Source organism: Rana temporaria, chromosome 1, assembly GCF_905171775.1.
Source record: "Rana temporaria chromosome 1, aRanTem1.1, whole genome shotgun sequence".
In the NCBI taxonomy this organism is placed as follows: Eukaryota; Metazoa; Chordata; class Amphibia; order Anura; family Ranidae; genus Rana; species Rana temporaria.
This window is the reverse complement of record NC_053489.1, coordinates 411068374-411083317: the sequence shown is the minus strand read 5'-3', so window position 1 is coordinate 411083317 and position 14944 is coordinate 411068374. Positions and strand designations below refer to the sequence as shown.

At 45.4% G+C, this 14944-nt stretch overlaps 1 protein-coding gene across 1 annotated transcript in view; it reads right to left on the bottom strand.

The window, feature by feature from the left end:
- The window catches only part of GSR (glutathione-disulfide reductase), a 51040-nt gene extending 37342 nt beyond the window's left edge, over positions 1-13698 (bottom strand). Inside the window, exons 1-3 of the mRNA XM_040324479.1 lie at positions 13270-13698; positions 6974-7000; positions 3029-3117 (exon numbers count right to left, since the gene is read on the bottom strand). Of these exons, the coding sequence (XP_040180413.1) occupies positions 3029-3117; positions 6974-7000; positions 13270-13644 (491 nt within the window). The 5' untranslated portion in view covers positions 13645-13698. The remainder of the gene's footprint in view (positions 1-3028; positions 3118-6973; positions 7001-13269) is intronic.
- Positions 13699-14944: the final 1246 nt, after the last annotated feature.

The window sequence follows — 14944 nt, the reverse complement described above, 5'->3', positions numbered from 1 at the left end:
TGCTCACTCTGTTCGGGATACAGACCAATATCTTTGCTAAATACAGACATCAAGCTCTTTGCTAAAGTTTTGGCTGAGCGTCTGAAAGGGGTCATGCACTATTTGGTGCACCCCGACCAGGTTGGATTTGTCCCCAATAGAGAGGGCAAAGACAATAGTATAAGAGCAATTCTCCTACTTCAGAACATAAGGCTGAATGCGCCCCCAGGTCTATTCCTGTCGGTGGATGCCGAAAAAGCATTCGACAGGGTAGACTGGGGGCTTATGATGGAGACACTTACAGCCATGGGTATAGGCAACAGGTTATCCCGATGGATTAACACACTCTACTACCATCCCACTGCAAGAATCAAAATTAACGGTACGCTTTCGGAGTCTTTTGAGATGAAAAATGGGACAAGACAAGGGTGTCCTCTGTCTCCCCTGCTATTCATCCTATCCCTGGAGCCTCTACTGTCCATGATTCGAAATGACCCAGATATCAGCGGGGTCAGAGTCGAAGAGGAGGAACATAAATTGTCGGCCTTCGCCGACGATATTTTATTCTATTTAACTAACCCGAGTAAATCCATCCCCGAGCTTTCTAAGATCCTGCAACAATATGGTAATATTTCGAATTTCAAAATCAACGTAACTAAATCTGAAATATTAAACATAAATCTAAATAAAAGTGAGGAAGGCCGTGTGAAAGAGATCTGTGCCTTTCCATGGAGTAAAGAAATAAAATATCTCGGTATCAAATTGGCTAACACGGTTCAGAAGATGTATAAAATAAATTATGTCCCTTTATTAAACGAGATCAAAAAGGAATTAAAAAGAACGGTAAATAAACCTATATCGTGGATTGGGCGCATTAACATGCTGAAGATGGTGGTGGTCCCTAAAATATTATATAAATTCTTACTAATCCCTATTGCTCTACCTCAGCAATTTCTAAGAATCCTTAATTCCCATTTAATGAATTATGTTTGGAAAAACAAAAAGCATAGAATATCACTCTCTATCCTAAAACAGGGGAAGTTACTGGGCGGTCTGGCAGTACCTGACATTAAAAGCTATTACAAAGCGGCGGTTCTATCTCGTGCGGTGGAATGGGCGCGGGACAGAAAAGGTAAAAGATGGGTGCAAATTGAGAAGGCCACAAGCTAGGTCACAATTGAGTAATATTATTTGGATTCCTGCACAATACAGAGCACTAGGCCACAAATCATTTGACATGACACGGGACACTTTACGAATGTGGGATAGAACTCAGACACTACTGAACAGGGAATTTAATTCGCCACTAATGATATTAAAAGATAATGCTTACTTTGCACCTGGGAAAAAAAAAATAGGTGGTAACTGGATTAGGAATAACACGGTACACTTAGGGGATATCACAAAAGATGGAGAGATAATGACATATGAAGAATTGAAAGCTAGAACAGAATATTGGAATCTCGATAGGTGGCACTACTCCCAGCTGCATCATTTTGCGCGGCATCTCCCCCGTCCTCTACGGACGGGGGCGGAGTTGACACCACTCGAGAAGCTATGTCAATCAGAAAATTCTAAGGGCACAATCACTAAATTATATGGGGTACTGGTCAAGATAGGTGCACGGGATGAAGCACCATTCGTACATAAATGGGAAAGGGAGCTAGAAATCACGAGAGGGACAAACACTTTTCAGAGAATCATGCAATTAACACATTCCTCCGCAATAGATACACGAACCGCCGAGGTAAATTATAAGTGCATTTCGGGTTGGTACATTACCCCTGATAAAGCTAACAATGTTAGATCTGACCAGTCCGCCAAGTGTTGGCGGGGATGCCCGGAGAGAGGAACGATGGCACATATTTGGTGGACATGCCCGAAAATCCAAACTTATTGGGACACAATAATAAGTCAAATAAAAGAGATTACGGGTAAAGAAATAAAGAAAGATCCCTGGGTAGTGCTCTTTCATGGGAGTCAAGAGGGCATAAAAAAATATAAGCAATCCTTATTACCACACCTGTTAAATGCTGCGAAGAGAATCATACCAAAAAGGTGGCAGGAAAAGGAAAGTCCACTCCTGTGGAATTGGATAGATGCAGTGGAGGAAACTTATAGGCTAGAAGAGCTTAAGGAAAGTCTATCAGAGACAAACAACGACTTTAAAAAAAAATGGGAAAAATGGAAGGAGTACAAAAAAACAGGGAGTTATGTAGAGAGTTTAAGAGTACGCTAATTCTTTGAATTCTGAGAATATGGGGATAATGGGCCCCGAAACAAAGCCCGATCGTGGTGACTGTTATTTTCAAATCTTACGCATTTGTTTTTTTTTGTTTTTTTCTTTTCTTGGAAAATTTCATAGACATTTTAGCGATGGAAAAAGGAAAGATCCCTGGGCGCCACGAGGGGGGGGGGAGGAGGGGGGGGGGGTTTCGTTTTATATGGCAGTGAAGTGTCGATACCCTAGAGGGTATGTAAAATAATAAAAGAGCATGGATAAGATCCTGGCCCCTTGCCGGACGCCGACACTTATACTTATTGTATGTGAAAATATTGTACAGGGGAAAAAAAAAAAAAAATCAAATCTTTTTTGAAGCTTATCGGAAGTTACGGCTACCTGTGCCCTATTTTGGCTATATAAAAATACCACGCATGATGCAAACCACAAATAAGAGACGTAAGAAGCATCGAATCATGAGCTGGTCTCTAGAATTTGGTAAAAGCTGAGGTGGAAAAAAAAAAAAAAAAAAAAAATGAATGTCTACACCAGCAAGGTTACATTTCTGTATACATTGGTCATTGAAACCCTCAAGTGTTCTTTATGCCGGGCATTACAGCAAGGGAAGAAAACAGAGGTTACACAACACTGTTTGTGTCAAACATTGGAGATACATTTCAGTTACACATGTAAGCAGAACAAACATGCTATTTATAATATTAATAGTAGTAGAATTATTAGCAGGAGAAATCACCATTTAACACTCAAAGCAGATTAGAGGCACTTTTAATCATCATTCTATGCATATTGCCAATATCACATACTTACTTCCAGGTAAATTTTGGATCGGAAACCTGAAATCCATAGTCTTCATGATCATGTATGTACTCTGAGTGAATGGCAGCATTCCACATTATCTGTTGGTTAGGCACAATATTCTTAGTAGGACTTACTATTATTGTCTGGGCAATTTGTTAATTATAAACGAATACTAAAATTGATGATCTATGGGGCACACATAACAGAAAAATAATTAGAATTTTTTGGGTTTCAAAAGGTTTATTGCAGAAGTATACTTAGAGACCGATATATATTAGGAACACTGGCTTGTTAATATAAAATAGGTAAACCAGCAGGATCTACATGACACTATCAAATCAGCATGGATCCTCACATATACCAATTGAAGTGACTGACCTCAGGTGATACACAAAGATGAAACTAAATTCCTCTGCATAAGTTGTACCCGTTTATAGTCCTCTCTTCTCTACATCCATTCAAAGTACAGAATTTATAAAGCTGTCAGAAAGGGGGGCGGACAGTTGAAATGATACATTGGAAGAAGAGCTCTGAGAGCTGATTAGAGGGAAGAGACGCCCCATGCTTCCACATAAGAACAGATGTGAGGCTGTCAGTCTGCTGGAGCTCCTTGCCCTGTCACCATTTTTCATGGCGTTAGGAAAACTTGGCAGAAGTGATTCATGCTGATAGCAAAAGAACAGAGCAGCAGACAGAAACAACACGTAGTGCTCTAGATTGAGATGAGTACACAGTATAGAGCAGTGATTGCGAACCTTGGCACCCCAGATGTTTTGGACTACATTTCCCATGATGCTCCACTCCACTGCAGAGTGCATGAGCATAATGGGAAATGTAGTTCCAAAACATCTGGGGTGCCAGGGTTCTCAATCACTGGTATAAAGAGATATGCTTTGTGCATATTTAATGTCTGAGGTTTACAACCACTTTAAGCACATTGCTGAATCAATGCCATGAAAATTCAGGCCGTTCTGAACAAGGCATCACACCAGACCAAACAGTGGTGTGATGTATAACATCAAAGTTCACGGCCAACGCAAACGTCTCTAAGGCTCTGTTCCCACTAGTGCAATTGTAGATGCAAAGTTGCACAGAATGACAATGGAAATAGTTTTTAGAGGCGCCCATTCACATGAATGCGACACACCACAGAGCAATTTTGGAAAAGGTTTAAAGGATACATATTGTAACGGGAGTCCCTTTTTGGGCATAGGGTGACTGAGAACTGATATCTCGGATTACATGAGATGGGACATTAATGATAATTCATATATTGCAGGATATCTTGAGATATTACAAGTTGGCTATTCTGACCCCACCAGGTCAATAGGACAGTATTCATTTATGTGGGGACACATGCTTTTGAGGCGTTAATTGAGTCTGCTCCTAGACATTCCATTGTGTAATGTGAATACTGTTTTGTGTGTGGAATGTACTTGTCAACTGTAGTAATTAAGTCATGTTAATTATGCTTGACCGGTGCCAAAACGTCTGACATAGCAATGTGTATTATGCAGGTGAATCGCTTATTGTCGGAGTCCGAACGTCTGGGGCATAACCAACTCCTCTTAATGTCATTATCTAAAAGAATGCGATTGAAGCCCCATTGTGTGATGTGTGGGTGGAGGGTGTCTTTGTTCCTTTGATTACTGTAAAATGTTTGTACTGTATATAAGGTACCATTAAAAGTATTCATTCGTTTGACTCAGAAAACAGAGCGTAAGTATCGTCTGTCTGAGGGAATTCTTATGGATCGTGTCTGCTGGCTTGTCGGACAAGCTGTCTTGGGTTGGTGGAATGGAAGATCGTGAACGGTGTTAACCCCTGACCGTTACACATATGTACTAAACTGTCACTGCTCTATATAAAAAATATTTGCAGATTGAAAAACTAACGTCAGTGCTTTCCTCCATCACTGACCTGAATAAGAATGTAAATTAGAATTCTGGAGTATAGTCAGAAAACTGATCTTTATTTTTGCTCTAGGCCAGAAAATATTGAAGCCATTGGATTAGCATGACTATCAGCCTACATGTTCTCTCAGTATAGGTTTTCTTTAAGCAGTCACATGATCCTCTATATATTTTACTGGACCGTTGTTATAGCACAGTGGTGGATATGACCAGAGTTAGGCAGGCCATATACAGTGCAAATTTATTTCCTACAACCGCTGGTTGCAGGAAAATAATTCGCATGATTCCCCCATCAACACAGACAGTGCCGACAGGGGAATCTCTCCTGCCAAGACATACAGTAATTATTGCTAGCGGCTCTATCAGCCGCTAGTGATAATCGCAAGTAAAATCTGGCAGGCTGGTTGTACCCAAGTTGATCGATCAATCAACTTGGCACATTCAGCCTGCCGGTTCCTGCTGAGCTGGCCAAGATTCGAACCGTCCATTGCTGCACTTAGCATTAGATGTATTAACACAAAGCTGCACAAAAAATTGCCACATATATACTATATTATATATATACTATATAAACACACACACACACACCTCAAGCATTCTTTTCTAGGGCTGAGCTTGAGCTGTTAAACACCAAAAGACCACAAGATTATTTCAACAACTTAAATTAGCATTACTTGTGAAATAGGAAATTGAGATAATAGTGAAGAATTGCAGCTTAGTACCAACTGCCACAATCTGCTTGGAGTCTTCATGTGTTCTCAGTGGTTTCCTCTCAGGTTTAAAGCGGCGGCTCACCCTAAGAACAAGTATATACCATTCAATCCAGCATACTGCCGACATGTACAGTATGCTTCTTTTTTTCTTTTCGGTTTACATACCGTAGTATAGGTATATTCCCCCCTGGCTTCCGGATAGTAAATCCCGCTGGAGTGGGCGTTCCTATTCAGAGACTAAGTGATTGACGTATGACAAAAGCTTCCCCCCTGGCGCAAAAGGCGCGTCACCAGTTTCAGAAAAAAGCCGAACGTCGGTGCGCAGGCGCCGTATAGAGCCGACTCGTAGTTCGGCTTCTTTCGGAAACTGGTGACGCGCATTATGCGCCGGGGGGGAAAGCTTTTGTCATACTCCAATCACTTAGTCTCTGAATAGGAATGCCCACTCCTTTGGGATTCACTACCCGGAAGCCGGGGGGGGGGAAATATACCTATACTACGGTATGTAAACCGAAAAAAAAAAAAAAACAGCATACTGTACATGTCGGCAGTATGCTGGATTGAATGGTATATACTTGTTTTTAGTACCTCCACTTTAAGAAATAAACTTTAGGTTAACTTGATCCAGCTCAGATTGATCCTAGAATGCTTGCTGGCCTCAAATTATAGCATAGCTATCTTGCTGGCCTGAATCATACCTCACAACATTTTGAGATGGGAATGAGGGACACCTACTAACAAATGTAGGTTGAAATAGGACACGCCCCCTGCCACACCCCCTTAAAAGAATTAACCAAGAATTAAAAAAAAAAATAAAGAAGGTTAATTAAACCCACAAGGACTTTTTTTACTGCTTATTTTCCTTCATATTGGCTTTTAAAATGTACAAATGCAGCAATTTAGAAATTTGATGAAAGGTTTAGCACTGGGAAACACTTTTTGATAGATAAAAAGTGCATTTTATCTACTATATAGATCAGAAATGGAGGGACAAATGAGAAGGAAAGAGGGACAGAGGGACATTCCCTCGAAATCAGGGCCAGTTGCTAAATTAATAAGAGGCCCGACTATCTTGCTGACCTGAATTAATAAGGAGCCTAGCTATCCTGGACTTATAAGAGGCCTAGCTATGAATCTGGCTTGAACTTCTAATAGGCCTAGTTATAAAGCTAGCCTGAACTTATAAGGGACATGGATATCTTATAAAGGGCCCATCTATCTTGCTGGTCTGAAATAACAAAAGCACCTGTCTATATTGCTAATCTGAACTTGCATAAGACAGCAATAGCCCAATGTGTGCAGGAATACATACAAATATATAGGTTTACCTTTTTCGGAACACAGCCAACATTGACCTAAAACAAAAAAAGAAAAGAAGGCAAAAATGAAAGTTAGCCATGTTTAAGACAAGGCCATGATACCAACCAGTTGAATAAACTCTTCACTTTGCTATAACTTAAAAGGGGTTGTAAAGGTACAATTTTTTCCCTAAATAGCTTCCTTTACCTCAGTGCAGTCCTCCTTCACTTACCTCACCCTTCTATTTTGCTATTAAATGTCCTTATTTCTTCTGAGAAATCCTCACTTCCTGTTCTTCTGTCTGTAACTCCACACAGTAATGCAAGGCTTTCTCCCTGGTGTGGAGTGTCGTGCTCGCCCCCTCCCTTGGACTAAGGAGAGTCAGGACGCTCTCTATGTTGCAGATGGAGAAAGGAGCTGTGTGTTAGTGGGCGTCCTGACTCTCCTGTAGTCCAAGGGAGGGGGCGAGCACGACACTCCACACCAGGGAGAAAACCTTGCATTACTGTGTGGAGTTACAGACAGAAGAACAGGAAGTGAGGATTTCTCACAAGAAATAAGGACATTTAAAAGCAAAATGGAAGGATGAGGTAAGTGAAGGAGGACTGCACTAAGCTAAAGGAAGCTATTTAGGGAAAAAAATGTACCTTTATAACCCCTTTAAAGAGGTTGTAAGGTAGAGCCGGTTTTATGCTTCTGACAAAAGCTCTGGGCTTTTCCTTGCAGCTGGTTTCCATTTCTGTTGCCAATATTTGTGTTTGTTGCGTATATCCCCATGTTCATATTGTTATATTTTATCAATGTGCAATACAATTTTGAATACTTTTTTACTACCAAACTGTTTGTGGTCCTGTTTAACCACTTGCCGACCTCCTCATGTAAATATACGTCAGCAGAATGGCACGGACAGGCACATCAACGTACCTGTACGTCCTCTGCTTGACGTGGGTGGGGGGTCCGATCGGGACCCCCCCCCCCCCAGTACATGCGGCGGTCGGCAAGCCTCGGGGAGCGATCCGGGACGACGGCGCGGCTATTAGTTTATAGCCGCTCCGTCGCGATCGCTCCCCGGAGCTGAAGAACGGGGAGAGCCGTATGTAAACACGGCTTCCCCGTGCTTCACTGTGGCGGCGCATCGATCGGGTGATCCCCTTTATAGGGGAGATCCGATCTATGATGTCAGTCCTACAGCCACACCCCCCTACAGTTGTAAACACACACACACTGAACCCTAAATGTTACAGCGCCCCCTGTGTTTAACTCCCAAACTGCAACTGTCATTTTCACAATAAACAATGCAATTTAAATGCATTTTTTGCTGTGAAAATGACAATGGTCCCAAAAATGTGTCAAAATTGTCCGAAGTGTCCGCCATAATGTTGCAGTCACGAAAAAAAAATCGCTGATCGCCGCCATAAGTAGTAAAAAAAATAAAAATGCAATAAAACTATCCCCTATTTTGTAAACGCTATAAATTTTGCGCAAACCAACCGATAAACGATTATTGAGATTTTTTTTACCAAAAATAGGTAGAAGAATATGTATCGGCCTAAACTGAGGAAAAAAAAATGTTTAGATATGTTTTTGGGGGATATTTATTATAGCAAAAAGTAAAAAATATTGAATTTTTTTCAAAATTGTCGCTCTATTTTTGTTTATAGCGCAAAAAATAAAAACCGCAGAGGTGATCAAATACCACCAAAAGAAAGCTCTATTTGTGGGGAAAAAAGGACGCCAATTTTGTTTGGGAGCCACGTCGCACAACCGCGCAATTGTCTGTTAAAGCGACGCAGTCCCGAATCGCAAAAAGTACTCTGGTCTTTGGGCAGCAATATGGTCCGGGGGGTAAGTGGTTAAATTGTCAATACAGGGTTCTGGGCTGAGATTGGATACAGCCAATCACCAGGTCCCGGCTGTAAATCATTGATTTATGGCCGGGACCTGCTGACAGACTCCCACTGTGTACAATCACAGACTTAAAGTAACACTAAACACCATCTTTATTCTCCAAAAATTATTTACTACTGAATGGCCTGCAATCTGTGCCATGTGATCATTTCTTGCTGTGTTTGTCTACGTCGGTGATGGCGAACCTTGACACTACAGATGTTTTGGAACTACATTTCCCATGATGCTCCACTACACTGCAGAGTGCCTGAGCATTATGGGAAATGTAGTTCCAAAACATCTGGGGTGCCAAGGTTTGCCATCACTGGTCTACCTCTATGTAACCGGAGACGACCTCCGGTGTGTTACAGTACTAATATTTATAATAATATTTGAAGATTTGGTTATACCACTGGGTGTCACTTTCACTTGTGATGCGTGGACTTTTTGCGCTGCACGGATTTATATATTTTTATTGGTGTTACAGTACTAGCCTGAACCTGCCTCAGTTATCCTGCCAAGAAGCGGTCACTGTGCCAAACGATTGAGGCATTTCCTGGCACACGGCTGTGTGTATACAAGGGTAGACTGGTATCCAGACACTCCCTTACTTGTATTGTCCTCCAGGACAGAGGCGATTCCTGCCTATCAGGATCTGGGGCAGTGTTGTCAACCGTCCGGATTTTTACAGGCAGTTCGTAAAAATGGGCACTTTTTCCCTCGTTCGTAAGTGTCCGTGGTTGCGGGAATGTGCCAGTAAAAATAGCCGAGATCGGTTTGGTTTGGAACTGCGCATGGAGATTGGAGGCAGGGGGTGATGGTGGCTGCGGTGGCACCGCAGAGGGGGATGGAGGCAGGGGGCGATGCGACTAAATAATTTGCCCTTATTATATCGAAAATAACAAAAATATGTTTTTTTTTACCTTAAATCACATTGCTATTTGCCTAGCGTACTTGTTTGTAGCCTAAATACTGAAATTTGCACCTAAAAATGTAATTTAGTAACTTTTGTGAAATGCCAGTAAAAACGTGGCTGTGCCAGTAAATTTCAGGTGTCGTGCCAGTAAATTTCAATCTGGTACGTTGGCAACACTGACCTGGGGGTGCAGGATAAAAGTAATTGGTCATAATGTCAACCCTGTGTGTCTGTCACAGTATGATAGAGATGCAGGGGGCTGGTATTCCCTGTTCACACCCTTCTGTACCACAAATTCACGACCTGGAAGTAATGTCTGGCAGTGCAGAGGGGTGCAGGAATGCACAGGGAACGCCAGTATGAGGCTGGTTATTAGGTATACAAGAATATGTGCCCCTTACATCAAATTGTCACCATCAGAGTACCCCCCCTACATCAATTGTCACCATCAGAGTACCCCCCCTACATCAATTGTCACCATCAGAGTACCTCCCCTACATCAATTGTCACCATCAGAGTACCTCCCCTACATCAATTGTCACCATCAGAGTACCTCCCCTACATCAATTGTCACCATCAGAGTACCTCCCCTACATCAATTGTCACCATCAGAGTCCCCCCCTACATCAATTGTCACCATCAGAGTACCCCCCCTACATCAATTGTCACCATCAGAGTACCTCCCCTACATCAATTGTCACCATCAGAGTACCCCCCCTACATCAATTGTCACCATCAGAGTACCCCCCCTACATCAATTGTCACCATCAGAGTACCTCCCCTACATCAATTGTCACCATCAGAGTACCTCCCCTACATCAATTGTCACCATCAGAGTACCTCCCCTACATCAATTGTCACCATCAGAGTACCTCCCCTACATCAATTGTCACCATCAGAGTCCCCCCCTACATCAATTGTCACCATCAGAGTCCCCCCCTACATCAATTGTCACCATCAGAGTCCCCCCTACATCAATTGTCACCATCAGAGTCCCCCCTACATCAATTGTCACCATCAGAGTCCCCCCCTACATCAATTGTCACCATCAGAGTACCTCCCCTACATCAATTGTCACCATCAGAGTACCTCCCCTACATCAATTGTCACCATCAGAGTACCTCCCCTACATCAATTGTCACCATCAGAGTCCCCCCCTACATCAATTGTCACCATCAGAGTCCCCCCCTACATCAATTGTCACCATCAGAGTCCCCCCTACATCAATTGTCACCATCAGAGTCCCCCCCTACATCAATTGTCACCATCAGAGTCCCCCCCTACATCAATTGTCACCATCAGAGTCCCCCCTACATCAATTGTCACCATCAGAGTCCCCCCCTACATCAATTGTCACCATCAGAGTCCCCCCCTACATCAATTGTCACCATCAGAGTACCCCCCTACATCAATTGTCACCATCAGAGTGCCCCCCTACATCAATTGTCACCATCAGAGTACCCCCCCTACATCAATTGTCACCATCAGAGTACCTCCCCTACATCAATTGTCACCATCAGAGTACCTCCCCTACATCAATTGTCACCATCAGAGTACCTCCCCTACATCAATTGTCACCATCAGAGTACCTCCCCTACATCAATTGTCACCATCAGAGTCCCCCCCTACATCAATTGTCACCATCAGAGTCCCCCCCTACATCAATTGTCACCATCAGAGTCCCCCCCTACATCAATTGTCACCATCAGAGTCCCCCCTACATCAATTGTCACCATCAGAGTCCCCCCCTACATCAATTGTCACCATCAGAGTCCCCCCCTACATCAATTGTCACCATCAGAGTACCCCCCTACATCAATTGTCACCATCAGAGTGCCCCCCTACATCAATTGTCACCATCAGAGTACCCCCCCTACATCAATTGTCACCATCAGAGTACCCCCCCTACATCAATTGTCACCATCAGAGTACCTCCCCTACATCAATTGTCACCATCAGAGTACCTCCCCTACATCAATTGTCACCATCAGAGTACCTCCCCTACATCAATTGTCACCATCAGAGTACCTCCCCTACATCAATTGTCACCATCAGACTGCCCCCCTACATCAATTGTCACCATCAGAGTACCTCCCCTACATCAATTGTCACCATCAGAGTACCTCCCCTACATCAATTGTCACCATCAGAGTACCTCCCCTACATCAATTGTCACCATCAGAGTACCTCCCCTACATCAATTGTCACCATCAGAGTCCCCCCCTACATCAATTGTCACCATCAGAGTCCCCCCCTACATCAATTGTCACCATCAGAGTCCCCCCTACATCAATTGTCACCATCAGAGTCCCCCCCTACATCAATTGTCACCATCAGAGTCCCCCCCTACATCAATTGTCACCATCAGAGTCCCCCCCTACATCAATTGTCACCATCAGAGTACCCCCCTAACATCAATTGTCACCATCAGAGTACCCCCCCTACATCAATTGTCACCATCAGAGTACCCCCCTAACATCAATTGTCACCATCAGAGTACCCCCCCTACATCAATTGTCACCATCAGAGTACCCCCCTACATCAATTGTCACCATCAGAGTACCCCCCCTACATCAATTGTCACCATCAGAGTACCCCCCCTACATCAATTGTCACCATCAGACTGCCCCCCTACATCAATTGTCACCATCAGAGTACCCCCCCTACATCAATTGTCACCATCAGAGTACCCCCCTAACATCAATTGTCACCATCAGAGTACCCCCCCTACATCAATTGTCACCAGAGTACCCCCCTACATCAATTGTCACCATCAGAGTACCCCCCCTACATCAATTGTCACCATCAGAGTACCCCCCCTACATCAATTGTCACCATCAGAGTACCCCCCCTACATCAATTGTCACCATCAGACTGCCCCCCTACATCAATTGTCACCATCAGACTGCCCCCCTACATCAATTGTCACCATCAGAGTACCCCCCTTACATCAATTGTCACCATCAGAGTACCCCCTACATCAATTGGTGCCATCAGAGTGCATCCACTGCCCACATCAGAGTGCCCCCCTTCCATCCACTCCCCCCATTAGAATGCCCCCCCCCCTTGCATCCACTGCCCCCATCAGCATGCCCCCCCTTGCATCCACTGCCCCCATTAGAATGCCCCCCCATTGCACCCACTGCCCCCATCAGCATGCCCCCCCTTGCATCCACTGCCCCCATTAGAATGCCCCCCCTTGCATCTACTGCCCCCATCCGCGTGCCCCCCCTTGCATCCACTGCCCCATCAGCGTGCCCCCTCCCTTGCATCCACTGCCCCCAACAGAGTGCTCCCTTACATCAACTGCCCTATCACACTGGTTAATGGATCTGTGAATGCACTTTCAGAGACCTGGGGGGGGGGGGGGGGGTTAATACTCACACAGGTGCCCAACCCCCAGTAGCCCTCATACCCACACAGGTGCCCATCCCCAGTAGCCCTCATACCCACACAGGTGCCCAACCCCCAGTAGCCCTCATACCCACACAGGTGCCCATCCCCAGTAGCCCTCATACTCACACAGGTGCCCCCCAGCTTGCTGCTCTCCACCACAGCCGCCCTGGCCCCCAGCTCCGCCGCCCTCCGGGCACTGGCCAGTCCTCCGGAGCCTCCCCCGATAACCACATAATCAAAGGAGCAGTGCGGCCGCCTCTTCGGGTGACTCCCGGAGTCCAGGGCAGCGGACATGGTAACGGTCCTGCGGAGGTGTGATGGGTGACAGCGGGCCCCCGGGTAGTGATCGGTGCGGAGTGTAGTGAAGGTGCGGGGTGATGATATGGCGGTGTACAGTGGCCGGATGAGGTGCCTGCTCCCCGGGGACGGGATGTGTAGTAGAAGCGCTGCTGTACGGAGGCCTCGGCTCGGGACATTGAATGCCATAACGCGGAAGTCCATGTGCTGGGTGTCAGGAATGGGGGAGGAGGGAGACTCTGCTTAGTCACACTGAGGAGACAGGAGGACCTCCCTGACCTGGGAGAACCTCCGAGTCATGGTGAGAGCTCACTTCCATGTTAACCACTTCACCCCTCCACACATCTTCCCTTATCCCTACAACTCCACACACTGAGGAGACAGGAGGACCTCCCTGACCTGGGAGAACCTCCGAGTCATGGTGAGAGCTCACTTCCATGTTAACCACTTCACCCCTCCACACATCTTCCCTTATCCCTACAACTCCACACACTGAGGAGACAGGAGGACCTCCCTGACCTGGGAGAACCTCCGAGTCATGGTGAGAGCTCACTTCCATGTTAACCACTTCACCCCTCCACACATCTTCCCTTATCCCTACAACTCCACACACTGAGGAGACAGGAGGACCTCCCTGACCTGGGAGAACCTCCGAGTCATGGTGAGAGCTCACTTCCATGTTAACCACTTCACCCCTCCACACATCTTCCCTTATCCCTACAACTCCACACACTGAGGAGACAGGAGGACCTCCCTGACCTGGGAGAACCTCCGAGTCATGGTGAGAGCTCACTTCCATGTTAACCACTTCACCCCTCCACACATCTTCCCTTATCCCTACAACTCCACACACTGAGGAGACAGGAGGACCTCCCTGACCTGGGAGAACCTCCGAGTCATGGTGAGAGCTCACTTCCATGTTAACCACTTCACCCCTCCACACATCTTCCCTTATCCCTACAACTCCACACACTGAGGAGACAGGAGGACCTCCCTGACCTGGGAGAACCTCCGAGTCATGGTGAGAGCTCACTTCCATGTTAACCACTTCACCCCTCCACACATCTTCCCTTATCCCTACAACTCCACACACTGAGGAGACAGGAGGACCTCCCTGACCTGGGAGAACCTCCGAGTCATGGTGAGAGCTCACTTCCATGTTAACCACTTCACCCCTCCACACATCTTCCCTTATCCCTACAACTCCACACACTGAGGAGACAGGAGGACCTCCCTGACCTGGGATAACCTCCGAGTCATGGTGAGAGCTCACTTCCATGTTAACCACTTCACCCCTCCACACATCTTCCCTTATCCCTACAACTCCACACACTGAGGAGACAGGAGGACCTCCCTGACCTGGGAGAACCTCCGAGTCATGGTGAGAGCTCACTTCCATGTTAACCACTTCACCCCTCCACACATCTTCCCTTATCCCTACAACTCCACACACTGAGGAGACAGGAGGACCTCCCTGACCTGGGAGAACCTCCGAGTCATGGTG